This window comes from Cricetulus griseus, chromosome 6 (assembly GCF_003668045.3).
Source record: "Cricetulus griseus strain 17A/GY chromosome 6, alternate assembly CriGri-PICRH-1.0, whole genome shotgun sequence".
NCBI classification, from domain to species: Eukaryota; Metazoa; Chordata; class Mammalia; order Rodentia; family Cricetidae; genus Cricetulus; species Cricetulus griseus.
The window spans coordinates 145,124,140-145,149,588 of NC_048599.1; the positions used below are offsets into that span (position 1 = coordinate 145,124,140).

Genomic DNA, 25,449 nt, shown 5'->3' on the forward strand with positions numbered 1-25,449 from the left:
TTGCTCTAGCAGCATCTTTATTTACAAACAGCAATTTCCATTGACTTTATACCATAAAAAAGCCATTTACAAGCAAGAAACAAGAATTCAGAACAAAATTAAGCAGCACTGAAATATTCATGTCACAAACCTAAAGCAAAATGAATACAAGAGTAAAATATCATTTGAATAAATAGTCTTCAATTCATGCTATAAAATAACCCTTAATGGCAAGTTACTAGTTGATACAGCATCCGCTTAGCTAGCTTCATTTACTTCACGTGGTGATGAAGTGTGGCGTTGTGAGGTTACCAGTTTATATTGCAAGATAATGACACCATGTGAAGTCATTCAAATTGCTCAGCCATTTGTAACGGAAGACTATGTTAGCCCTACTGCTAAAGTGGTAAGAGCTGTTTCACATTAGGAAAACGGTCATTGTCAGGGAGGCAGTCGAGTTTACCTCAGGACAGCAGCCTGGGACTTGGATCTTCAAGTCCCGAGGCCGAGTTCACAGCATACTTGTCACTGAAGGGCAGTGAGAGGTCTGTGTGCTCAATCTGCCACTGAGTAGTGATGGAGGCTTACTCCGGTAGCTAAACAGGAGCAGTGATAGCCCTGTATATGCCAGACCCAGGGGCACCTGGATTTGGCAAGTCCTGGCAGAACAGTGGGAACTCTGGCACTTACTGAAGACCACACATGACAACCATTACAAATCTGGAACAGAGTGAATGACTTCGCTGAACTTTCAGTTCAGCTGCACTGAGTATATGAAATCTATGATGTAAGAACTAGATAGTCTCATATAAAGAGTTTACATAATTCCCCAATACTTTCATATATAAAATTTAATAAATAACCCTGACCAGGCTAGAAGCACCATTCAAGGGGCATGAGCCCTTGGAAAATAGTTTAGATGTTGCATATTTGAGTCCCTTTCAGTGGAGGCTTCACAGGAAACCATTAAAGAATTTAACAACAGTGATAACAAAAACATCACAGTAATAAGTGGAAAGCTTAAAATAAAACACACCAACCTAAAGTAGAGTTCATTCACATGGACCATTTCCCTAGCCCTTGCTTTGTGTTCCTGCAAATTCTCCCCAGAATCTAGGTTGTTAAAATTTAAAATCACACACAAAAGATGCAGGCTTATGGTCTGGGCTCAGGGTAAAAGAAAAGACATGCACTTAAGCTCTGGAAAGATTTTTAAATTACCAATTTGGAGCCGGGTGGTGGTGGTGGTGTTGTTATACAGAGAAACCCAGTCTCAAAAACAAACAAACAAACAAAAATTACCAATTTAGTCCTACAGTATATTCTGCTTAACAGTGAACCGACAATATCCTTTCTGCTGTTCAAAAAGAAAAAGAGGGAGGGAGGGAGGGAGGGAGGGAGGGAGGGAGGGAGGGAGGAAGGAAATAAACGCAACAACAAAAAATTGCCAAGGCAGAGCCAATTGATTGGGAGGCTTTTCCACTGAACGGGAAAATGAATTCATCTTTTTAATTGTATTTACAAATGGTTTCTAAATGTATTTACAGCTTTAGTAGAAACAAGAGGGCAGAGGACTAGTGAGAAGAAACATAAGGATTGAAAACCACAAGTGTTAGCAAAAGTATAAAATGTTTTCACAGTTTGTGCAATGGGGTAAATGTCGTAGGGAAGGGTGCTGTGGCTGTCTTCACATTGTCTAACATGGAAAGGTAGCTGAGAAGAGACTCAATTACGCACAGGCCTGTATGAAAGCAGGACATATTTCACTGTAAAGGATGTCTTCACATATTGTTTATCTTAGTGGACTTCTGCATCTGCTATAGTGAGAGACCTAACCTACAACTGTACAGGGACAGGTTTGCTGTCCACAAGGAGTCGCTCTAAGGAGTTACACAGTGAGCTTCAGGGAGAGAGGCCTGCTTGTGTGGCCAAGCTGGCTCTCCTGGCACATCCTCATGCAGCTAGGCACAACTGACTGCTGCTGTCCTGTCTGCACGGACAGCCCTCGGCAGGCACCTAGTGCGAGTGTGCATACGGGTTATGCAGTGCTATGCTGGCCTGGCCACTGCCTCCCTCAAAGCCCCGTGAACTTTACAGTACTGTGTTATGGCTTGAGAATTCATTCTTAACACTGCTAGCAGTGGAGAGAGTAAAGTGTTAGCAACGCGAATGGGAGCAAGCACAACTTGCGAAATGCGGAATCATGATCATTAAAAACTCAAATTGGTTTTCTGCCCCTAACAGTCCCATTACGTTTGAACCTGAACTGTACAATCAAAGCAATGTATATTTTTGTCAAAGACAATTTTGGATAAGTCACTCTTTGGTAAACTCAAACCAGCTAACAAGTTGACAAACACAAGAACTACATGTACGTAAGTTCAGACAGACAGTAACAAGAGCCAGGACATGGGCGTGCTGCCCGAGTGCACCCCACTCACCATAGAAAGCTCTGGAACCATCTCAGAAGGCCCCAGGCCTAAGTGAAAAGGAGGCTCCTTCCCTGAGCTTGACGTCTCATGTCCTTAGATTTGGGGCCTTTCTTGTCACAAACTTAACTGATATCACAACACAAAAAAGTTTTTGTATTTAATTCTCAAAAAGAAAATGCAAAAAAAAATGTATTTGTGTAAGGAAAATGAAAAATCACAAACATTTACCTGAAACCTCAGAACACACTTAAGTAGGTAAACACTTGGGGTCCATCTTTCCCTTGAGGCACTCAGCTTTTCTCAGCTGAACAAATGCTTCAGGGATAGAACAAACCCCGACTTAGGCAGTTTGACGAGGAAAAGGCATACCGTATACCCGATTAGCAAGAGCTACTCCCGGGAGCAGCAGGATTAGTCATCTACAGGAGTTAACACTGAGGTGAGGCGAGCAGTTCACCTATGAGCAGATCCTGTGTGCTAAGGAGGTGCCGCTATGTGCACCAGGGCTGCTACACATGAAGGAAGGGCTGGAATCAAACTTTTTCTCAAATAAAAACAACAACAACAACAAAAAGCTGGTGGTGGTGGCCCACGCCTTTATCCCAGCACTAAGGAGGCAGAGGCAGGAGAATCTTTGAGATCGAGGCCAGGCCAGCCTGGTCTACAGAGTGAGTTCCAGGACAGCCAGTGCTACACAGAGAAACCCTGTCTCAACCACCCCTGCACAAAACAAAAAACAAAACCAAAAAAACCCTCCCCCCAAACCCATGATTCTTGGTATTTTAAGAGCCAAAAAAGCATGGCAAACCAGCAAACATCTATTTCTGTATTCCTTAGCTCCTAGCCTCTGAGGTTGGTCCTCAGTTTCTGGCTGTCTGAGTCTCCGAGTGCAGGTACTCAGGCAGAGACTAGAGTACTGCTGTCTCTGCAGCCAGCTACAAACCTGGCCCATCAACTGCCTACCAAATTGTCCTCTCTGCCTGAGTCCACAGCACCAGAGCCATTTGTGAAGCCTGGTGGTGTATATGAACCTAACAGCAAACACATTTTCCAAAGCACTGACCAGACACCACTCAGACAGCAACCCGTTTGCCAGCACACGCTTTTGAGGTTTCTTTTCAAGTTGTGAACTTGAGAGGAAAGGAACTAAGTCATTACTACTGGTAGGTTTCACATTTTCTAGACGATACTGACCTAAAAGATACTTAACATAAAAATAGCACCACGTGACCAAAAATGGTGAGACATAACACACAAATTTGGTGACACACTGAGGATCTTTGAGGGTTTGACTTTTTTTCTTTAAGCAGGAAACACTGAGAGTGGAGGAGCCAGTGAGGCTCTCATTAGCACATACAATACTAAGATAGATATATTGCTTGCAATTCCCATAGAGTATATATCTTTACAAAAAGTACAAATTCCAAGTTCTGCAGTTTCCTTGGGAACTGCATAGAAAAAGTTGTTGTGCACCTGAACTGGCTGTTTGAGGAGAGAGAAAAACCCAAAAGGAAACAAAACAACAAACCACAACACTACCTGGAGAAGTTTGGAGGCAAGTGCTACACAAATTCCTGTCCTTTAGTGAGAGTACTAACTCACGGTGGAGCAATTTGATTTAGTTACCTGGTATGTATGCGTCTACAGTACGGAATGAAGGTAGATTTGTAGTAAAAACCTTGAAAACCACTGCTCCTTTGGGGTTGGCTAGTATAACACTACACTGTGTAGAAAGGTCAGCACCACAGGTCATCCAGCATACCTGGACAACGAACAAAAGTTCCAAATGGTTCCCACTACAGTTGAAGGAGTTTTATGGCATTTGGTTTATGTGTTTGTTATGAAGCAGAGCTACGAACACTGTGATTTGCTTTGCTTGCATTTGGACACAATGATTACTATACGTGAAAATCTACTGACATTCTTCTGTAAGGGGAACGCAGGGTAGAAACTAACATAGTAGGCAGGGTTGAAACAGAGTCAGAGCTCTGTTCACATTGTATTTAAATTATATATTCCTTACATTCACCTCACCCAGAATAAACCCAAATTTGAGAATGTATATATACTATATATAATAACCACTTTATTATATATATATATATGTATAAATTGTCTAACTACCCACTAAAAGAAATTTTAAATATGAAAAGGTTACCCATTTCTATCAGCTGACGGCATCTAGCCTCTCTCCATGAAAATGTACTAGGGCTAACACCCACAGTAAAAGTGCCTGCCTCTTGGCAGAGAACATGGGGTCAACCAGTTGGCATAGCTGAATCACTGGCAGAGTTGGGAGACGCGTTCAGCCGAAGAGGAATACTGTCAGCCTGTGTTTCCCTGGATATGCTGCCCTTCATGCTTTGAGCTCCTTGGGGGAAGGGAGAGGAAGAGGAGGAGAGAGGGAGTAAACACAGGAAGTGCCACACCTGGAGCCCTCAGAGAGACTACCAAGAAACCAAGAGATTCCCAGATGGTGGGGAAAACCAAAGATTACAACAAAGCAAATCACAGCTATGCATTGATTGATGTGCTTTGTTCAGGGGTCCCTCTCTGTCTCCTTAGTCAGGAGCATCAGATACTGTGTGGATTTCCATTCGGGAATCTAGAGCCATCTCTGAGGCTGACACATCTCTTTCCAATTTCTGTTCCACGTACACATCTGTTCTTTCCGGGGACTCCATGCGATTCCTGACCTCAGTGACACCTGGGTGGTTTTTCCGAAGGTGCTGGTTGAGGGTGCCCTGGAAGGGAAAGCATTTCCCACAGACCTCACAGCGGAATGGTTTGTCATCAGTATGGCCCCGGATGTGGTACTCCAGCTGGTCCTTGCGTGTATACTTCTTCCCACAGAACTTGCACACAAAGGGGGTGATTCCCATGTGCAGTCGCATGTGCCTGTCGAGGCTTCCCTTCTGGTTAAAGGACTTCCCACAGTAAATACAGATCAACCTTTCATTGTATGGGTACCAGTAACCCCTTGCACTCCTCTCCCGGGGACTGCTCTCATAACTGGGATTGTTCATCATGGCTTCACTGTCAGACCCCTGCACCACACCCTGCAGGTCACTGTGCAGGTGAACAGACATAGCTCGCTTCTGGCGGGCACCACGGCCTCGGAAGCAGCTCAGCATGGACCTGGATGGGCTGGAATTACTCTGACCTCCAAAAGCTTCTGGCCCGCTAGACGGCTGTGAGGCTGCCTGGAAGTAGGGGTACGTATGCTGGAGCACAGAGCCATAGGCACCCACATTCACAGCCACAACTTGTTCCCCATCAACCATCTCTGTGTGGTAGCCATCATCACCCAGGGAAGAGCTGTCGGAACAACTGGGCCGGTCAGACTTCTCCATCTTTACTTTCACCTCAGTGATCTGGCTCTCCCTTACCAACAAGTCCCCTTGCTCATGGTCCCCTTCAATCTGAATCTCATACTCAGACACGCTGCCACTGCTTCCCCGATCGGAGTGCCCCTCTTCCTGTAAGCGGCTCCTAAGGGCTTTGTTGGGGGTTGTCTCCATCCGGAGATCACTGCTTACTGGAGGCTGCCGTACCTGAGAGCAATATGGAGGGGAGATCTCAACAGGACTGGCAAAGAAGCTGCCATCTTTCACCCCATTCTGGCTTTCAGGATTCTCTTCAGCACCAATGGTGACAGAGTCAACATCGCCCACGCTGATCTTTGAGTGGATGCTCTCCAGGATCTGCGTGCACTTGTCAATGACACACTGCATCTGAAGAAAGCTGGCTGCGGTCAGAAAACTGACAACATCCTTCAGCTGCAAGGACATCCTTCCAGTGTAACAGAAGGAGAGCAACTGCTCAAACACGCTGGGGTTCTTAATCACAGATATCGACAAGCCACTCATAGTGCTCAATGCTGAATGGTCCCGAAAGTATGGGGAGCTGGCAGCCAGGACGGCTTTGTGGGCTCGGAATGGCTGACCCTGAATGTGGACGATGATGTCACATAGCTTCCCTTGCAGGCGGAGCTCATTTAGTTGGCTCAGAACGGTGCTGCTGTGCTCAGGCACATCGAACTGAATGAAACTGCTGCTGTCCATTTCTACTGACACGGGGCGTAATCTGCAGAGACAAAGAGCATCCATAATTCAACAGAGCTCCTCAGCAAAAGCAAGCAGTGTTAAATATGAGCTCACATCAACTCCACAGCTAGCACTCCTAAGGTCTGCCTTAATATTTTTCCTCTTACTTAGTTTTTATCTTCCATTTTTCCATCAATTCACCTAAAGCCAAATAAGTGAATGATCAATTAGTCCAGTGTCACTCTTCTTGCTCAACACTCAACTTGATCAAAGTAAAACATTGCATGCATAGGAGTGCTGGCTCAGCTGAGGCAAAGTAGCACCCTTCAAGAATAATTATCCCCAGTCGGGCAGTGGTGGCGCACACCTTTAATCCCAGCACTTGGGAGGCAGAGGCAGGCGGATCTCTGTGAGTTTGAGACCAGCTTGGTCTACAGAACAAGTTCCAGGACAGCCTCCAAAGCTACAGAGAAACCCTGTCTCAACTCCCCCCCACCCCCCAAAAAAAGAATAATTATCCCCAGATGGTCCTGGCGCACACCTTTAATCCTAGTACTCCAGAGGAGAGACAAGAGCACCTCTGTGAGTTCAAGGCCAGCTGAGCAAGTTCCAAGACCAAGACAGCCTCCAAAGATACAGAGAAATCTTGTCTTGAAAAATAAAAAATTAAAAAAAAAAGAATAATTAGCGTTCACCTACTGCTGAGGGTCTCTGAAGGATCTACAAAAAAAATGTTCCAATTTATATACAAAATCCTGCCTTGTGTATGGTTTATGTCTATGTTAGTGTTTATGTACACATCGTGTGAACAGGAACATGTGTGTGAGCATGTTCATAGAGGTCAAAGGTCAATACTGGCATCTTCCTTCTCTCTCTTATATTTTGAGAGTAGTCTCTCACTGAGTTGGAAGCTCACCAAGTGGCAAGTCTTGCTGGTCAACATCTCCAAATCTATCTGTCTCCAGCTCAGAGTACTGGGATAACAGACACATGTCCCCAAGCCCAGTTTTTACATTTTTATTGTGTGTATAGGTGTTTTCCCTGACTGTATGCCTGTGTACTATGTACATTCCCAGCTTGTTGAGGAAAGAAAGGGGTCCTGTAAATATTCATGGGCATTTTTCAAGTTTACCCAGTAGATGTGACCACTGAGAACCAGGAGAGTGCAGAGATTTGGGCAGCCAGGTGAAGAGTGTTGAGGCCCCCCAGGGTGCTAGTCAAGCTACCACGCTTTTGTACAGTGTTCTCCAGCAAGACAAAGGCCTGAGCCATGTGTTGTATGGAAATCCAGTGGTAGTTGAAGCGGAGGTGTCCTCAGAGCAAGAACTAAGTGTTGGATCCACTGGAACTGCAGTTACAGATAGATGGCTGTGAGCCACCCTGTGGGTACTGGGGATCAAATCTGAGTCCTTAGGAAGAGTAGCCAGTGCTCTTAACAACAGTCCCAGGCTTTTTTTTTTTTTTCTCTCTCTCTCCCATTTTATTTATTATGTCTGGGGTGCATATGCAGAGGTCAGAAAACAACTTTTGGGAGTTGATTTTTTCCCTCACAAGGTCTGGGAGAGCAAACCCAGTTGTCAGGCTTCAAGGCAGACGATGGGTTATCTCACTGCCCTCCTTGCTTTTGTTGTATGGGTACTAGGGATTGGAACTCAGATCCTCATGCTTGTGCACACACACTTTATTGAATAAGCTGTCTCCCCAGTGACCACTCACATACTTTAATCGGTATTTTTCAAGGGTCCCGCACCCCAAACACAATGAATGGAACAAACTCCTTTCCTGTGTAATCATGACTCGGGCTTTCCCCATATACGTTTGTAGGACAACAGAAGCACAGCCCTTGCAGGGAAGAGCTATTTCAGGCAAAAGCAAGAAGAGTGATGGGCACACTACAAGTCAGGACCCTCCAATGATACTCAGCACTAGCATGCTTGGGACAACTCTGCTCCCACCACTTCTGACCTGGAATCTGCAGCACTGAACCACTCTAAACCACTGAAGGAGCTGGTGAGATGGCTCAATGGGTAAAGGCCCTTGCCACCAAGCAAGATAACCTGAGTTCAATTTCTCAGGACCCATACCATGGGTCCCAAAGCTGTCCTCTAACCTCAAGTGGACTATGGTATATGTACACACATGTACACACACTAGCACATAGCTGCTAAGATAAGCAAAAGACTAGAACAATTCTAATTTTGTTTTAAAATTCATCCAACAGATTTTGCTTTTTGAGACGTCTGGCCTCACCTTCCAGCTCTTCCCAAGTGCTCAGCTCATAGTATACCATCACACCTGGCCAACCAACAGAAAGTGAAACACTCCAGACTAAGAATTGACTGAAGAGCAAGAAGGGCCTGAGAGCAAGTCTGCGGGTTTCCAACTTACTTGAGCACTAACTCCCAAACCAGACGGACAGACAAGTGATAAAGCAAATACAGTAAACTTAACAGTGGCACATAGTGATCAAGTGGCTACTGTGAAAACCTGTCAATTTTTCTGCAGCTTTTGAGGTTCAGAAAGCATCATCTACAACAAAAAAGTACAAGGGAAGTCAGTGCCTTCTTTTCTTAAACAATAAATAGTGAAAATAAGTGACTCAACTAAGGAGCTAGAAAAACAAAGACAAAAAGCAAGCAAAAAAGTCAGTAGCATATTTTCCCCAAGGGGGGAAAAAAAGGCCAGGCAGTTGGTGACGCACACCTTTAATCCCAACACTCAGGAGGCAGAGGCAAGTGGATCTCTGTGAGTTCAAGGCCAGCCTGGTCTTCAAAGAGAGTCCCAGGACAGTCTCCAAACTTACAGAGAAACCTGTCTCGGAAAAAAGATAGAGAATAAGGACTGTAAAACAAGTCTAACTCTAAGATGCTTGCAGGAAAGGATCAATCAGTTAGTTTTTTGTTTTGTTTTGTTTTTTTGTTTTTGTTTTTCCAGACAGGGTTTCTCTGTGTAGCTTTGGAGTCTGTCCTGGAACTCACTCTGTAGACCAGGCTGGCTTTGAACTCACAGAGATCCGCCTGCCTCTGCCTCCCAAGTGCTGGGATTAAAGGCGTGCGCCACCAACACCCGGCTTCAATCAATTAGTTTGACTGGATCACATCAGAATTTTCAATCTTGTCAGAATGAGTTCAAACATTTTAATCAAAGAGGAATATTATGCTTCTATTTATCCTAGACTTCTGATTGACGTCAATTTGAAATCTGCATGAAATGGACATATTTTTAGGATAACAAAAATTGGCAGAACTAAATGAAAAAGACACAGAAGTGCCAAGGCACAAACGATCTCCAGGCCGTTCCCACTGTTGTAACAACATGTGGAGACAGGGAGGCATCTCAGTGCATCTGCACAAAGCTGACACAGAGGACGACGACGAGCAGCATCTCATCTGTCTCATCTAAGGCACTGGAAGGGCCTCTGCAAATGCCAAGAACGAGGAATGGCCAGCTAAGGGCTGAGCGCTGCTAAGATTACCCACAGCACCAGAGAGTCAAAGAAGAAACACCAGCTGCATCAACATTATGCCAACAATCCATCTCAGAAGGAAGCACCCATTCAGAGTAAGGAAATAACAGCCCAGGGAGAAAGAAATAGAGCACTACTCTTAAAAACGTAACAATATCTACTGCAAAGCAATGACATCATCCTTAGAAAGATTCATTCTTTCCCCAAAATGTATTCAACAGAACATGTGCTAGCCCCAACATCCTTACCTCCTAGGGATTAAAAAGACATTAGCATAATAACCCATCTGAAAGGGTTTTGCAGACAGCATTCTGTTTAACTCAGCAGTTTGCAAACTCATTTAACTGTGGAACTCTCCTCTCAAGGTATGACATTAGTATTCCGAAGAAGTAGTGCTCCCTAGGGCACATTCTGGTAAACACTTCAGTTACGCATCCCATCAGGGTTTCTAAGACAGGCAAGGCTTTCTACCATCACCACCCTTTTTTTCTCCTCTTTTTTCTATTTTGAGTCAAGGTCTCTCTACAGAGTCCTGCTGTCCTGGAACCCACTATGCAGACCAGGCTAGCCTCAAACCATAGATACCCATCTGTCTTTGCCTCTTGAATACTGGAATTAAAGTGTGCACACCTGGCTTGACCATAACCATTCTTAACATCGTTGTGTTTGGAACCCTGAGCTAAAGCAACAAAGGAAACTGAAGGGATACAACCATTTAAGAAAAGATGGAAGCCAGGCAGTGGTGGAGCATACCTTTAGTCCCAGCACTGGAGAGGCAGAGGCAGATCTCTGTGAGTTCAAGGACAGCCTGGTCTACAAGAGCTAGTTCCAGGACAGGCTCCAAAGCAACACAGAGAAACCCTGTCTCAAAAACAAAAAACAGGGGTCTGGAGAGATGGCTCAGGGGTTAAGAGCACCGACTGCTCTTCCAGAGGTCCTGAGTTCAATTCCCAGCAACCACATGGTGGCTCACAACCATCCGTTATGAGATCTGGTGCCCTCTTCTGGTGTGCAGATATACATGGAAGCAGAATGTTGTATACATAATAAATAAATAAGTAAATAAAATATTAAAAAAACCAAAACAAACAAAAAAACCAACAAACCAGAATTACTGGGTGACTATTTAAACAGAACCATAAGCGATCACTTGCTTTTGTGTCACAATGAGATACAACCAGCAAGTAGCAGCAAGGAGTTATAAGAAATCTGGGCAATAAATCTTTAAAATAAAAAAAAAAAAAACCTTCACAATTGAGGCCAGGTACCCTTTTAGCTGGAGAGATGGCTCAGAGCTTAAGAGCACTGGATGATCATCCAGAGGTCCTGAGTTCAATTCCCAGCAACTACATGGTGACTCACAACCATCTGTAATGGGATCTGGTGCCCTCTTCTGGCCTGCAGGCATACAAGCAGACAGAACACTGTATACGTAATAAATCAATAAATCTTTAAAAAGAAAGAAAGAAAGAAAGAAAGAAAGAAAGAAAGAAAGAAAGAAAGAAAGAAATCTGGGGCTGGGGCTGGAGAGATGGCTCAGAGGTTAAGAGCACTGGCTGCTCTTCCAGAGGTCCTGAGTTCAACCACATGGTGGCTCACAACCATCTATTATGAGATCTGGTGCCCTCTTCTGACCTGCAGGAATACATGCAGGCAAGACACTGTATATAATGAATAAAGCTTAAAAAAAAAAAAAAAAAAAAAAAAAAGAAAAAGAAATCTGGGGCCATAAATAAAATGGAGCAAAAGGAAGAAAAAGCATTACTTTTTTTACAGTGTACACAGAGTGTGTATGTGTCTGTATATGTGTATGGGGGGGAGAAAGAGAGAGAATGAGAGAACACAAATGTAGCAGTCAAAGGACAACTTGTGGCAGTCTTTTTCTCTCCTTTCACCATGTGCATTCCAGGTACTGAACTCAGGTCACGAGGCTTGGTACAAGTGCCCCTACTTACTGAGCCGTCTTGTTGGCTTACTATCTTAAGGAGCTTTTATAAGGGTGAATGAAGAAAAACATATCCTGGCTGTAAGAGATGAATATTGTCTTCTAAAATGAATTCATAAATATAATGCAGGCCAGTAGAATTTTTTTGTTAAGTTTCTTTAAAAACACATTTAAAGCTGGGAGGTAGTAGCACACCTTTAATCCTGCACTTGGGAAGCAGAGGCAGGTGGATCTCTGTGAGTTTGTAGCCAGCCTGGTCTGCAGAACATTCCAGCCAGGGCTACACAGAGAAAGACTGTCACGATAAACAAAACATGACAAAAGAAAAAAAATTTAAATTAGAACATTGATGTCTAATAATACAAGCCACATGTGTTCAGTATTTTCTAGTAGTTACCAATCCTCCAAACAAGCATCCCCACACCCAGCACAGAGCTAGACAGCACCCTGAGCCCTGATCACTGCTAAGTAAGTCTCCATTGATGTATAACAACACCCTAGTCACCTAGCAGTTATGCTTATGAAGTAAACAACAACAACAACAAAAGCATTTGATTTAGCCCAATAGTGCAAACATTATCACAAGGTGCTTTAAATTCCTCACCATTCCACACCAAATCTTGGCTACACAGACAGATGCTGGGGAGGGGGAGGGGGGAGTCTAGCCAGCCTTAATACACAACTGGGCTCTAACTCTAAGTATGAAGTGCGAGTCTGCTGTGTTGTGTGTCCAGCACAAGCGGCCAAGAGACTTACAATCCTTTCACCATAAATGCTGGTAAGGCTAGGTCATTTTTATAGTGAGGGTGCGTCACAGAAGACCACGTAAGCAAATGCTACTTTAAATTAGACCAAAAGGATGAATACAGGTTATCAAGATCTGTGAGTGTGTGAGAGTCCTGCAGGGAAACTGTCTCCACAGAAGGAATGAAGACGGAAGGACACCCTGGGAGCTCCTGCTTCAGCAGGGGCAGGGCACAAGGGGAAGAGCAAGGCCATGGGAGCTGCAGGAGTCAGTGGAGATCAGCCATTTCAGGGGCCATTACAAGAAAGGGGAAAAGGACAGTTATTAAATAGAGGTGGCTGCCAGGCGTTGGTGGCCCACACCTTTAATTCCAGCACTTGGGAGGCAGAGGCAGGTGGAGCTCTGTGAGTTTGAGGCCAGCCTGGTCTACAGAGTGAGTTCCAGGACCCTGTCTCGAAAAGACCAAAAAAAAAAAAAAAAAGGGGGTTTGGGGAACTTAATAAACTTCACTGCTGAATCCTTCCTATATAGAATTCCCTGGAAAGAAGCATGTTGATGTATAAATGTGGAGGTCTAACTACAGAAGTAAAACTAACATCTTTTTTAAATGCATTTATTATGCATACAACATTCTGCCTCCATGTATGCCTGCAGGCCAGAAGAGGGCACCAGATCCCATTATAGATAGTTGTGGGCTGGGAGTTGAACTCTGGAAGAGCAGCCAGTGTTCTTAACCTCTGAGCCATCTCTCCAGCCCAAACTTTTATATCTTTAAACTTTTATATCTTAAACATGCTTACAAAAGCCAGGCAGTGGTGGTGCTCACCTTTAATCCCAGCACTCAGAAGGCAGAGGCAGAAGAATCTCTGTGAGTTCCAGGACAGCCAGAGCTGTTATACAGAGAAACCCTGTCTCCAAAAAAAGACAAAACAAAACGAGAAAAAGGAAAAAAAAAAATCTTAGAAAAAAGGACCAGGCCAGGCAGTGGTATCTAATGGTTTTAATTCCATCATTTGGGAAGCAGAGGCAAACAGATCTCTTTGAGTTTAAGGCCAGCCTGGTCTACAGAGTTCCAGGACAGGGTTTTTGAGAAACCCTTTCTCAAAAAACCAAAAGAAAAAAGGGACAGAAAACATTATGAAAAGAACTTACAAAATCAATGGCAGAGAAGTATGACATTCACAAATCAATAAAAGGCAAATATCACAAATGAAAACTCCACAAATATGAACAGATGTTTTTTAAAAACAAGGACTAAAAATAGCCTTTTAGACAGAGAAAAATAGTCATTTCATCAGTAAACAAAATTTAACAAGAGATATAATCTTCATTTGGCAAGGCTTTCAAAAGTACAGCCCTCACCTAAGAAAAGGTCAGATGTCACCGTGTCTCACAGCACAATATGCCTAAACAGCAAATAAAGGGTGAAAGGAAGGTGTGGAGTCCTGGGGGGGGGGGACAAGAAAGCAAGAGTGGGCACACATGTTAAGATGGCACATAAAGCTGAAGAGGCTTCTAGAGGCCTCCCTCCTCTCTCAGGTGGCTGCTGTAAGCAGCGGGACAGGAAAGCAGCACACTACCACACCAGGGAGGGCTGACACCAGAGGATCCCATCTTTCTGCCAAAGGAGAAAGAAGGCACTGTCTCAGGCCATACAGTGACACTTTCCTCGGCAGCACCAATGAGATCTGAAGACTCCTCCCCAGAGCTGCTAACAAGGCACACTCAGGAAGAAGCTACTGGAGATGGCAAGCTGAGTTCACAGGCAATTTCAGTTCTAGGCACATTACCAGACTCTAAGGAGCACGAAAGGACTAATTTGAAGTTTCATGCCCTATGGCAGGATTTATACTAGTGGTCCCAGGACAGAACTCAGAGACTGGGTCTGGATGTCAACTTCCCCTATGATCCTCTCTCTGTTCATTAGGAACAACAGCTTCTTAATTCTTCCATGCATGGAATTTCAACAGGCCTACCTCATATTAGGTTTTTAAATAAGTATGTCTTTAAAGTAAAAATATATGCATATCAAAAGACTTCAGAATATAGTATAGAAATATAGAAAATAACAAAACTCTCCCACTCCAGTGCCCTCTTCTAAAGGAAAAGCACTCTTGGAGTTCCTCAGAGAACACTGAACATGTACATCGTGTGCCCAGGTCCTAAGAAATGTAACTAGGTTTGGAGAGCTCAGGAGTTAAGAGCACTGGCTGCTCTAGCACAGGATCCAAGTTTGGCTCCCAGCACCCACATGGCAGTTCACAGTATCTCTAACTCTAGTCCCAGGGTATCTGATGACACTTTCTGGCCTCCTTGGGTGTCTGTATACATGTGATGCACATACAGACAAACACGCAAACACACATAAATTCTTTAAAAAATATATTTAATATACCTTAAAATATTCCTATAGAAGCACTTACTCATCAACCTCATTTTTTCCAACTTCACAGCTGTGACACATGTGTTTAACCAATGTCAACTGATACCAAAACAAGGAAGCAAACTAATCAGTCATTACACACACAGTGACATGTTACAGACATCTCAGCTCTTTTGTAACTCTTTGCAGAAGAACTGAGAGGCTCTGCATTTCAAAGAAGCTTCTAAGAGGTGGCAAGTGACTACTGGTCCCAGACCATAGGGAAGAGCTACTCCCCAGAACTACCAGCATCAAGGGTTAAACTATTTCACCTTTGCTTAACTGGAGGGAGGAAAACGTACCTCCTTCCCTTCTGATGTGCATGTGTTTTTCTATCAATGGGGCTGCCATGTTTCTCACACTTAATGGCAATCTGTCAATGGCAGGCTGAAGGCAGCCAGTCTCTTAACTGCCTTTTTTTAATCCTCTGCCTGCAGTTGCCTTTTTACTGGATTGTCAGAACTCTTTGTAAATTAAGGAAATTAGCCTCTGTCATTTGTGCTGCACTAAGATTTAATTGCAATCACTAAATGGCATACTAACCGGGGACTTAAATTATTTCTCTACACTTATAGGAAATACTCACTCAATATCCACTCCTACACACAGCAAACCACAGGGAATGCAAAGACTCACAAAAGTCCCCGTCTTGCAGTTTGACATGGGCTTAATGCAGCTTTCTCCCAGCCCAGGGAGAGATGGGAATGGAATTCATTTTTGATAATGCAGAGATGTGATTTATATTCATTTTTCATTTAGATTAAGTTTGCAGCTGCTTCAGAAAACAATAATGAATTTGATTATTCCACTCACTAAAAACATTAGGATCAGTGTTCTTTAATTTAGCAGATTAATCATGTCTTTCTTGCACTTGCACATTATAATTGGGGGGAAAAAAAGCCCTAGTCATTTATTTACCCTGTAATATTTTGACTTTAAAAACAAGCACATAAAGCTGGATTTTTTTCCTATGGTGCCATTAATAGCTATTTTGTTTTTGTCTGTTAAAGCTATACTGTGGATAAGAACATGAAGCACTGCTTTCCAACACACAAGGAATTAAACTGCCTACTGCTCCATAGTCTTCTCTATCTTCTGCTTATTCAGCCATTGGGAAAATAATCTTCCTGCTCTTTCAGTGTCACCTGCAGTCACTCCCCTTCACCTTCCTGGGCATGACCATCAAACACCACCACTTACTAGATGCTGGGTTCATGCTAGGCAGAATGTCGAGGCTTGCATGCCTTACTTCAAGGAGCCCCTGTGCATCCCAATTTTTTAGAGACAAGGAAACCAAGACTCTAAGAGGCTGACTTTTCCCAGCACCATTGTCATGGGCCCAGAAGAGGAAGAGAAGCAGCGGAGGCAGAAGAGGAAGGAAGGTGACAGAGGCAAAAGGCAAGCATCTTCCTATCGATAAGTGAAGGCATTTTAGTAACAGATGTTCAAAGAACAAATGTTTAAAGTATCCTCTTTCCAGATCAAAACCACCTCCTCCCAGCAGAGTAGCAGGAAGACAGGAGGCCAGCCTAGGCTACAAACAAATCCTTTCTGAAAGCAGCAAAAACAAACTTGTATACGTAAAGCTATGATCAGGAAAACTTTGGGGGGGGCACCCCTAGTAAAGTACATAATCTCTTCTTAAGGTCAGTTTGATGCCCTTGTATTCCTCAGGCCCCTTTTCCAGCTCATTAAACCTGCTTTAAGAAAAAGCACTCACTCACTCTATACAAAAGCCATAATTAGAAATCACAAACCTAGGGCTCAAGTGACAGCCCTTTGGTGATTCAAGGTGGACATCTCATAGACCAAATGCCACCAAGGCAACACAGGTTCAGGCCAAGTTCAAAAGAAGGCAAAGCAGCACTGAGATTGGAGTTAAAGAACAAGAGTAAACTGAGCGATGCGCAGGACTGAGTAAGCCATGAGGACACTGGGGTGGGGGTAGAGGCTCTAAGCAGAAAGGAGGTCTAATCAACAAGGTGAATTCAGGGCAGCAGCTCCATTAAGGAGTAGTTTGGGCACACTCAGGGAGGCCACTCAGGCAGCCTAGCACTGTCGGCATGGCCACAGGGAGAGGGGTTAGTCCATCAACTACCATTCCTCCCACAGACCAAAGGAGAAGAGAACAGAAGGCCTAAGAGAAGACCAGATGGCAGGAGGTTAGTAGGCAAGGTTACCTGAAAGCTTTGCATGGTCCACCAGAAAAAACGCACACACCACTGCACTGTGGATGGCACACAAGTGCTGCTGTGAAGTGCAAGAGAAACTCAGCTCCAAGGCTTCCCTGCATAGTGACTTTGTTTGTTTTTTACCTGAGGGAGCTCTAGAAGAAAAGGGCACTGGGTAGAAACAGGGAGAGATGGACACAGTCAAGCAGAAAGTATACACATACTGAGCTAAGAAGGGGCACCAGTGACTAACCCTGTTCCTTCACATGGGTGTGAACAAAGGAGGCACAAAGGCACACTCTTACAAGGGGATGTCACTGTAGGGCAGGATGAAATGAAAGGCCTGGCCGATACAGAACACAGTTCCTGGAGCCTTCAAAGCAGCTGCCTGCTTGCTAGTGTCCTAAAAATGAGTAAGCAATGTTCAGCTGGCTCTGGCTTTCCCCCGAACACCATCAGTGTTCTTACAATAGTATTTTGAAAAGACTTGTGTATTACCAAAAAATAACTAACAGAGGAGCTGGGTGAATTCATATACATTGGCTTAACAGCTCTCCCAGGCATGACATCAGTTCCAGAAGCCATAAAGGCGCACACAGACAAATATACAGGACTACATATAAAAGTCTGATGAAAAACACACCTCTCCAAAAGGCCACAGGTAAATGGCAAATTGAAGGGAAACTGTAACACGAATAATAAGAACCCAGAGACTGAAGTTGGGTTTCCAAGCTTCAAGCTGAGGTTCAAAGAAGCAACACAGCCAGCCACTAGTTCTTGTATCTACCTCACCCTGAAGGGTGATCCTGTCTCCATGAACTCTCCTCAACGTGGCTGGAGACTAAATCTCAGAATGCCACCCGAGACATGGGGCTCCTGTCTTTTATATAAAGGCATGAGCTCTAATTCTCTTTTAGAGGATTCACTCTAATGTAGCCCTGGGTGGCCTTGAACTCACAGAGAGATCCATCCGAGTCCTAGGATTAAGGGTGTATGCCACCACCGGCCAGCTTCTATGGTTAACCAGTGTGGCTGGCTTTGCATTTTGATCCTCGGCGGCTTTATTAGATCATAAACAATATATCACCACAGGAGATGCATACAGATTTGATATTGGGCTAGTTTTAAATTCTTTAATTTGTTATTCAAATTGAACTGACACAAAAATTTTTCCTGAAGAATCGGTAAAGGCTACTAACAGCTAAAAAGAAAAAGACACAAAAGACAAAAACCCACAAAAACATGTTTTAACTTTATTCAGGATTAAAGACATTTGAATTACAAAAAGAAAAAAAAAGTGACACTTTTTTAGTACGGGGCTGTACTGGGGATTGAATCCAGGACCTTGCACATGATAGGCAAACACTCCACCACTGAGGCACACCAAGATTTAGGATGCCACTTTTAAGCCATTAGATGTAAGCAAGCTTTTAAGTGCTGGCAAATATAATCCTCAGGGATAATTTGGTGGTATTTATCAGCACATGAAAGGCTTTTGTTCTAAAGTAATTGCTAAAAACTGGATCTAGAGGCTGGAGAGATAGTTCAGCAGGTAAAGGCACCTGCCACCAACCTGATGACCCAAGTTGGAACTGGGCCCTTGTGACACACTTGGTAGAAGAACTGACTCTTGCAAGTTGTCCTCCACAAGTGCACAGTGACATGCAAGTGTAACCGCCATAAATGAAGGAAATAAAAATGATCTTAGAAAGAATTTATAATAGATACAGTACTTGAAGTGTGTATACATGCATGTTACAGAAGTGTATATTCATGTATGTTGCTGAAATGTGTATACACTCAAGCTGGGTGGTGGTGGCACACGCCTTTAATCCCAGCACTTGGGAGGCAGAGGCAGGTGGATCTCTGTGAGTTCGAGACCAGCCTGGTCTACAAGAGTTAGTTCCAGGACAGCCTCCAAAGCCACAGAGAAACCCTGTCTCAAAAAAACAAAAACAAAAACTTAATCACTAATAACTTGCTCCTGATTGAAAGTCTCATCAGGAACAGTCTACTGGCACAGTACTATGTTACAGGTAGTACAGATGAGAACCACACAATAACCCCAAGAGTCCACTTTTCACTGGCACATCTATGTTACTGGAGCTGGTAAGCATGGCAGAGCATCCAGGCAGAGGCAGCTATGGAATTACAGCAGCAATTCATGCAGCTATGATCTAAAACTGCCTAGTTTGTTTTTTTGTTTTTTTTTTTTCTAGACTGCTCACCTAGAAATTCGCCATTTGTAGCAATCCTCTTGTCTCTGACTCAAGATAATACTGCATACATACATGTTGATAAGCTAACTTATTATAGCTTTGTGGTAACAAATGACAAAATAGTATACTCATGCTTATGCATTTGAGACACACCTTTTCCTTATTCTTATTGTTTCCCATCTTTCTAGACTATGTGGTTTCTGGGCTTTTTTTTTTTTCAAATTGTAACCAATATTTTAAAAAAATACACATATTAAGTGGACCCATTAAGGGTTTAGGGATTTAACTCAGTGGTAGGATACCTGCCTAGCAAATGCAAAGCATAAGTGGCCATGGTCCTGGTACAAGAAGTATGGCAGGAATATCATCACGTGAAGAGGCTCAAACACTGGGCTAGAGGTGGAAATGAATTCTGGGGCAGCCACAGTGAACACGAGTCCAGAGGAGTCACAAGGACTCGTGGTGTGGGCTGACATCCATGCTGGGGGACAAGAGAGTCCAGAAAGGACAAGCCAAGCTTATACTATCCAGTGGGCAGTAAGAAATATGGTGTGGGAGTGGGAGAGACAAGGGATTGACCAACACTTTGATAACTAGAGAGGATGTGGCATTACAGCATGGGGGGGGGGGGGCAAAGAATGCACTTGTTCCTCAAGAAAGAGGTCCTCTAACATAGTAGTAGCGAGTCAGAGTCAACAAACCTGATCCTCTCCTAAACACCACTTCCACTGGAAAGTAAAATCCGTCACCATGCCTAATATTACATGTGAGGAAAACAAACACAAAAACTTGCTAACACCCTTGAACACTACAACCTGTGTCACAGAGAAGCCTACAAACAAGGGACTCCTAAATGTCACTTGGACAAGACAACACATGTGGGTCTAAAGTACCCTCCACAATGATCATGGGTAAAGCCTCAGAATGATCTCCCCATGACAACTAGAACAAAGCACATACCAAGCAATGGGAGTTGTTTCACATCCAGATGAGCTTAGGCAGGAACCTCACGGGAGGCTCTCAGTGTGGGTCAGCTGATGTATCCTAAACCAAGCAGGTAACTCAAGACCTCTGGACTGCCAGCACAGTTGTACCCTCAGCACTCAAACTGTCCTGCTGAAGAACCTGGAGGTGCAGGACAGACAGGCAGGAGGCAAAATCTCCTAGGTGGCTGACTCCCATTTCACCTGGAAACACTGCAGCTTCAGGAGACTCTACACTTCCTTTTAAAATGCCCAGTTACACTTCCAAGAAAAGAAAGGAAGGTGACACATTTGGAAGCATTTGAGGTACTAGAAAGAACCATTATTCCCAGTCAAGACACTTGTGATTCCAAACCCAGGCTTGCAGCAAGCCCGATGAGCAGCAGGGCTGCAGGAAGCATTGTGATACTGATGAAACTCAATGCAATGAAAAAAAAAAAAAAGAAAGAAAAAAGACAGGGAGGAAATGGCATTCTGTGATGGATATTCATGAAGGGCGGGCGCTTCCTAATTTAAAGGAAAACAAGTTTAGAGTTCTTGCTGCATTAATTCATGTGAGAGAACATTTTTATCCCAACTGTTACAGTTCTGAGCGAGGCGTTAAGACTCTCCAGGTCTGCCCAGATACACTAATTTGGGGAGGGTGTGATTTGTCTTAGTCAATGCAAAACATCAGAAGCTGCTTCTGAGCTTTCCAAGTGGAGAGGAATGGCAGCTTCAGCTTCAACCTCAGCAGCCACAGTGAGGACTGGCTGCTCTCAGCTCCTGCTGGGCACACTGAGCAGAGGAGGTCTTCCTGGCAGTAGACACAGATGCTGCAACTATCACCACTGTACAGATGAGGAGACACACTCCAAGAGACAAGGAGTTTCCTGGGGTCACTCAGCTAATAACTGACCCAGCCAGGAACTGAAACCACATTTGTCAGTCTCCAAAGCTAAAGCATATACCTCTCAGAAGGAAGAGGACTTTAACTTGGGCATCCTGGTGAGGCGTGTAGCTTTTCTTGGTGCTAATCTTCATGACCAACTTCAAGTGGCAAAACAAATTCCATCAAGATGTCCTCCTATACAAAGTCAGCTGGTCTGACATAGTGGCAAGGGGCCATAGTGTCAAACTGGTTAAATACTTCAAATAGTTTTCAAACTCATTGTTTTTAGTTTTTATTCTGTTGGTAAAGTAGGTTTTGAAATCTTTGCTTTTTCTTCTAAAGATAGGGTTTTGCTATGTTACCCAGGTTGGATTCAAACTCCTGAGTTCAGTGATCCTCCTGTCTCAGCCCCCCCAATAAGGTATCAGCTTTTTGCACCACTGTTCCTGGCTAGATCTCACATTTGAATCATGAGGATCTGTTTCAGGCAGGAGTAAGCTTTTTTAAGGCAAGACCTCAATATAAACCACGGCGCAGCAGCTTATTTACTCATGGCTGGCTTTTCAGGAGATCTGGAAAATACACATGTTCACCTCTTATAACAAATGGGTTAGAAAGGCTCACCTTGAACTGCATTCTTCCAGGGTGCTTTCCATGCCAGCAACATCAACAGAAAATAACCATTAGAAGCTTAACTGCGCTCAGTTGGTGACCTTCACTAAGCTAAATTCAGCAGTTTGTCAGCTACAAAACATTAAATGGACACAATTAAGATGTTTGAAAGCATGAAACAGAATTTCAACTAAAGTAACATGAAAATTAGTGGGAATATAAATGACGGGACTCTGGGTCACAATACCTGATATTCTTGCTTCACCTGGAAGGCAGGACAAAGACATGTTTATCAGCTAGACAGACTTTGGCAGCTCATCTTCACTCCACTCTGATACACCACACCTAATATCTTCAGTTCCTAAGTTTTGCTACCTCCTTTGTGTGCCATCATCATGAAAACTCCACAGAGGTTGTGGAGAGACCTCGGTTTGTAAAGTGCTTACCATGCAAGCATGAGGGCCTCAGTTTGGATTCTTAGCACCCATGTAAAATGCCACACACAGAGGCTCATGCTTTGTAATCCCAGCACTGTCGAGGCAGAGTCAGGAGAAGCTTGTTGGCCAACCAGTCTGGCTGAATAGTGAGCTCCAGATACAATGAGAGACCCTGTCTCAAAAAATGAAAGTGGAGGTGGGGGAGAGCAGTGGAGAAGGACACCTGACACTTGACCCTGGCACTAGTACACACACACACACACACACACACACACACACACCTGTAACAACCCAACAATGCAGCCTTTATTTCACGTTACAGGTAAGAAAAGGCAGGCTCAAGCTGGAGGTGTAACTCAGGAGTAGAGCATTTGCCTAACATGTGTGTATGAGGCCCTGGGCTAACTCTTCAATACCAAAAAAAAAAAAAAAAAAAAAGAAAAAAAAAAAGGCAAGCTTGGAGAATGTGATAAATCACTTGGCTTCACATAGCTATTGAGTGGCTGTGCTGAGATTCAAGTCCAGACCTGATCCCAGACCTGACTTTCTTTCCCCACAGCCTTAGACTTAAGAATTAATATTTTAGAGCTGGGTGGTGGCGGCGAACACCTTTGATCTAGCGCTGGGAGGCAGAGGCAGGTGGATCTCCTTGAGTTCCAGGCCAGCCTAATCTACAGAGTGAGTTTCAGGACAGCCAGGGCTGTTACACAGAGAAACCCCCCCCCAGTCTCAAACCCTCCCTAAAAAAAATTACACGTTTTTCTTTCCCTGGATCAGGGAATAAACACTAATATTTCACAGAATTTTTTCTGTTCTTTCTGCATCTGAGAATAATTGAAAAATTCCACCTGGAATTGCAGCATTAAATACCAGTAGTTACAGAGGACAGAGAAAGCTAATTATTAAACAGCTTCTCCTTTAAGAAAAAAAAAAGTTGTTTACCAACAAAATTCAGGAACTATTTGAGGACCCATTATCAAAATCCCAGTTCCAGCATCAGGTAGCAGAAGACTCTGAAAGAAGCATTCACATTCTGTGTCTTTAAACAAAACTCCTGCTTCAGCTGGGCCAAGATAAGCTCAACAACCAAGGAAGCTTGCTGCAGAGTCCCAGTGCCACAAAGGCATGGGGGTAGGGCGGCGAGGGAACACCCTTTGGAGGAAGTATATCTTCAGCAGGGGTTTGAAGGAAGTGAAATGGAGAATGTGCTCAGAGGGCTGGAGCAACAGCAGCCCTAGAGGTAGTCAGAACCTGGACAAACCTAGAGAAGCAGAGGCCAGGAAAAGTCAGGTTCAGGTGAGAGGAATAAAAGACCCTTGAACGGGGGTTAGGGGAGCAGCAAACGAAAGACACTACACAGCAGGCAGGACACTGTTCAGCTGTGATCAGTGGTCTAACTGGCATGGCCCCCAGCTCACCTCCTAGCCTCTAGCCTCTTCCTTCCACCTCCTGCACAGCAAACCCTCCCTCCTGTTGCTGGAATACGCCTGCCTCTAGAATAGTTTTAACTTTGGCCTAGTGTTCAAGATCTTTCAATCTTTCCTCTTACTCCTCTCCCACCTTAGCCCTCAGCCAGGGGGTAGGTCTAGTCACTAACTCCATAGATCCTTTCTTTCCCCCCTACTTGTACTTTACCCCCAGGGTTAAGTACCACCACCGCCCCTAATGACCTCCACCTCTCCATAGCACACAACCTTGTCTCATGGACATTACCTTTTCACAGGCAATGTCTGAACATCCAGTGTAAAGTCTTGGTTGGGGATTAGGGTGCTTTTGACTCTTTTTGCCCGCCACTCACAGCATTCTGACATTTACTAAGCAAGCAAGCACTCAACTATTTTTCTTTTACTTCCTATACTAAGTTTGGCGTTAGCATAAAGGAAGGATGGGGGAGGGTGAAACCTCTGGAGTCAAAGACCAGCTAAGAAGCTGTTGCAATAATCCAGATGTGAAGCAAAAACAGCCTAGACTAAGGAACAAAGAAAAAAAAATGGGCAAATACAAACAGCAAAATGCTTGCATGCAAAATGCTTCACAGGAAAACTATGGACGACAGCAAGGAACGACGAAGGATCAGTAAAGCTATGGCCAAGAAAACGCTTCTGGGAATCATTTTAAACCTCCCTGGGACAAAGTGCACGAAGAGGTTAAAAAGTCTACATCTGGAAGTGTGTGTGTGTGGGGGGGGGGGGGTGTCTTCAGTAAAACTGCCCCGCATGTTGAACCAGGCACAGACCTTACTTACAATGTCAGATATTCCAGCATGAGGGGTCTGTAGCGAGTTCATCTAAACTCTCAATTCTCACGTGGAGAAACTGAGGCCCAACATGGAAGAGACGTGCTGAAAACCTCAAGATGGAGCGTCCCAGATGTGAGTAACCCCAACGCAGTCACTTGGCCTAGGCAAGCAGTGTTTTACACGCCCCCTCCCCAGTCCATCCTCAGCTGTGCCCGAGTGACCACCGAGACCTCCCCGGACAAGCTTAACACGCGCCGCCTGTTTACCGGGCACCGGGCGCTGGCCGGAGGCAGCAGTTGCAGGGCAGCCTCCGCCGACGCCCCCAGGCCGGGACTGGCTCTCCGGGAGCCACGGTCACTCAGAGCCCTCGGAACAGGAGGGACAGCGAAGCGCCCAGGACAGGAGGCTGGAGAGGTGCAGGGCGGCTGCCCTGGATCAGCCCTCGGGGCCAAGCGCCTGGCCTCCGGTAAGTGCCCGGGCTTCAGGACCGCGCCCGGCCGGCCCCCGCACTGGCCAGGCAGCGTCTCGCCCGCCCCGCCTCACCCACGAGGAACCGGACAGCCGCCCCACGGGTCGTCCAGACCCTGCCACCTCCGCCCGCGACCCGCCAACCTCACCTGGGCCGCGCGCCGCGCTCACATTGCCCGCCCGCGCGCCCCCTCCGCCGCCGCCGCCCGCGCCAGGCCCTTCCCCCCGCTCCCGCTGCCACCCCTGCCCGCGCCCCCCGCCCCCGGAAGCGCTTCCAGGCCCCGCCCCCTCGGCGCCCGCGCTTCCGGGCAGGCGCGGACCCGGGCGGTTGTAGCTGCTGCCGAGTCTCTCGTGGAGGGCTGGAGTCTGGTCGGAACCCTGGATCCCGGCCGGAGCTGCTAGCGGACAGTCGGC

General features: G+C 44.9%; 1 protein-coding gene across 8 annotated transcripts; it reads right to left on the reverse strand.

Annotated features, from left to right (window-relative positions):
* On the reverse strand, nucleotides 1-25,244 carry LOC100764833 (zinc finger and BTB domain-containing protein 34). 8 transcript variants are annotated; one of them, XM_027423751.2, is made up of 3 exons: nucleotides 25,185-25,244; nucleotides 21,904-22,023; nucleotides 1-6,497 (listed from the first exon to the last, which is right to left on the reverse strand). In XM_027423751.2, exons 2-3 carry the CDS (start codon nucleotides 21,933-21,935, stop codon nucleotides 4,973-4,975), a joined length of 1,557 nt encoding a protein of 518 aa, XP_027279552.1. In that variant the 5' UTR covers nucleotides 21,936-22,023; nucleotides 25,185-25,244; the 3' UTR covers nucleotides 1-4,972. The 8 variants fall into 8 exon arrangements, with proteins under 8 accessions (XP_027279552.1, XP_035301920.1, XP_027279553.1 ...); XM_035446029.1 differs by having other exon boundaries at nucleotides 21,904-22,500; nucleotides 25,185-25,199; XM_027423752.2 differs by lacking the exon at nucleotides 25,185-25,244 and adding an exon at nucleotides 24,574-25,101.
* Nucleotides 25,245-25,449: the final 205 nt, after the last annotated feature.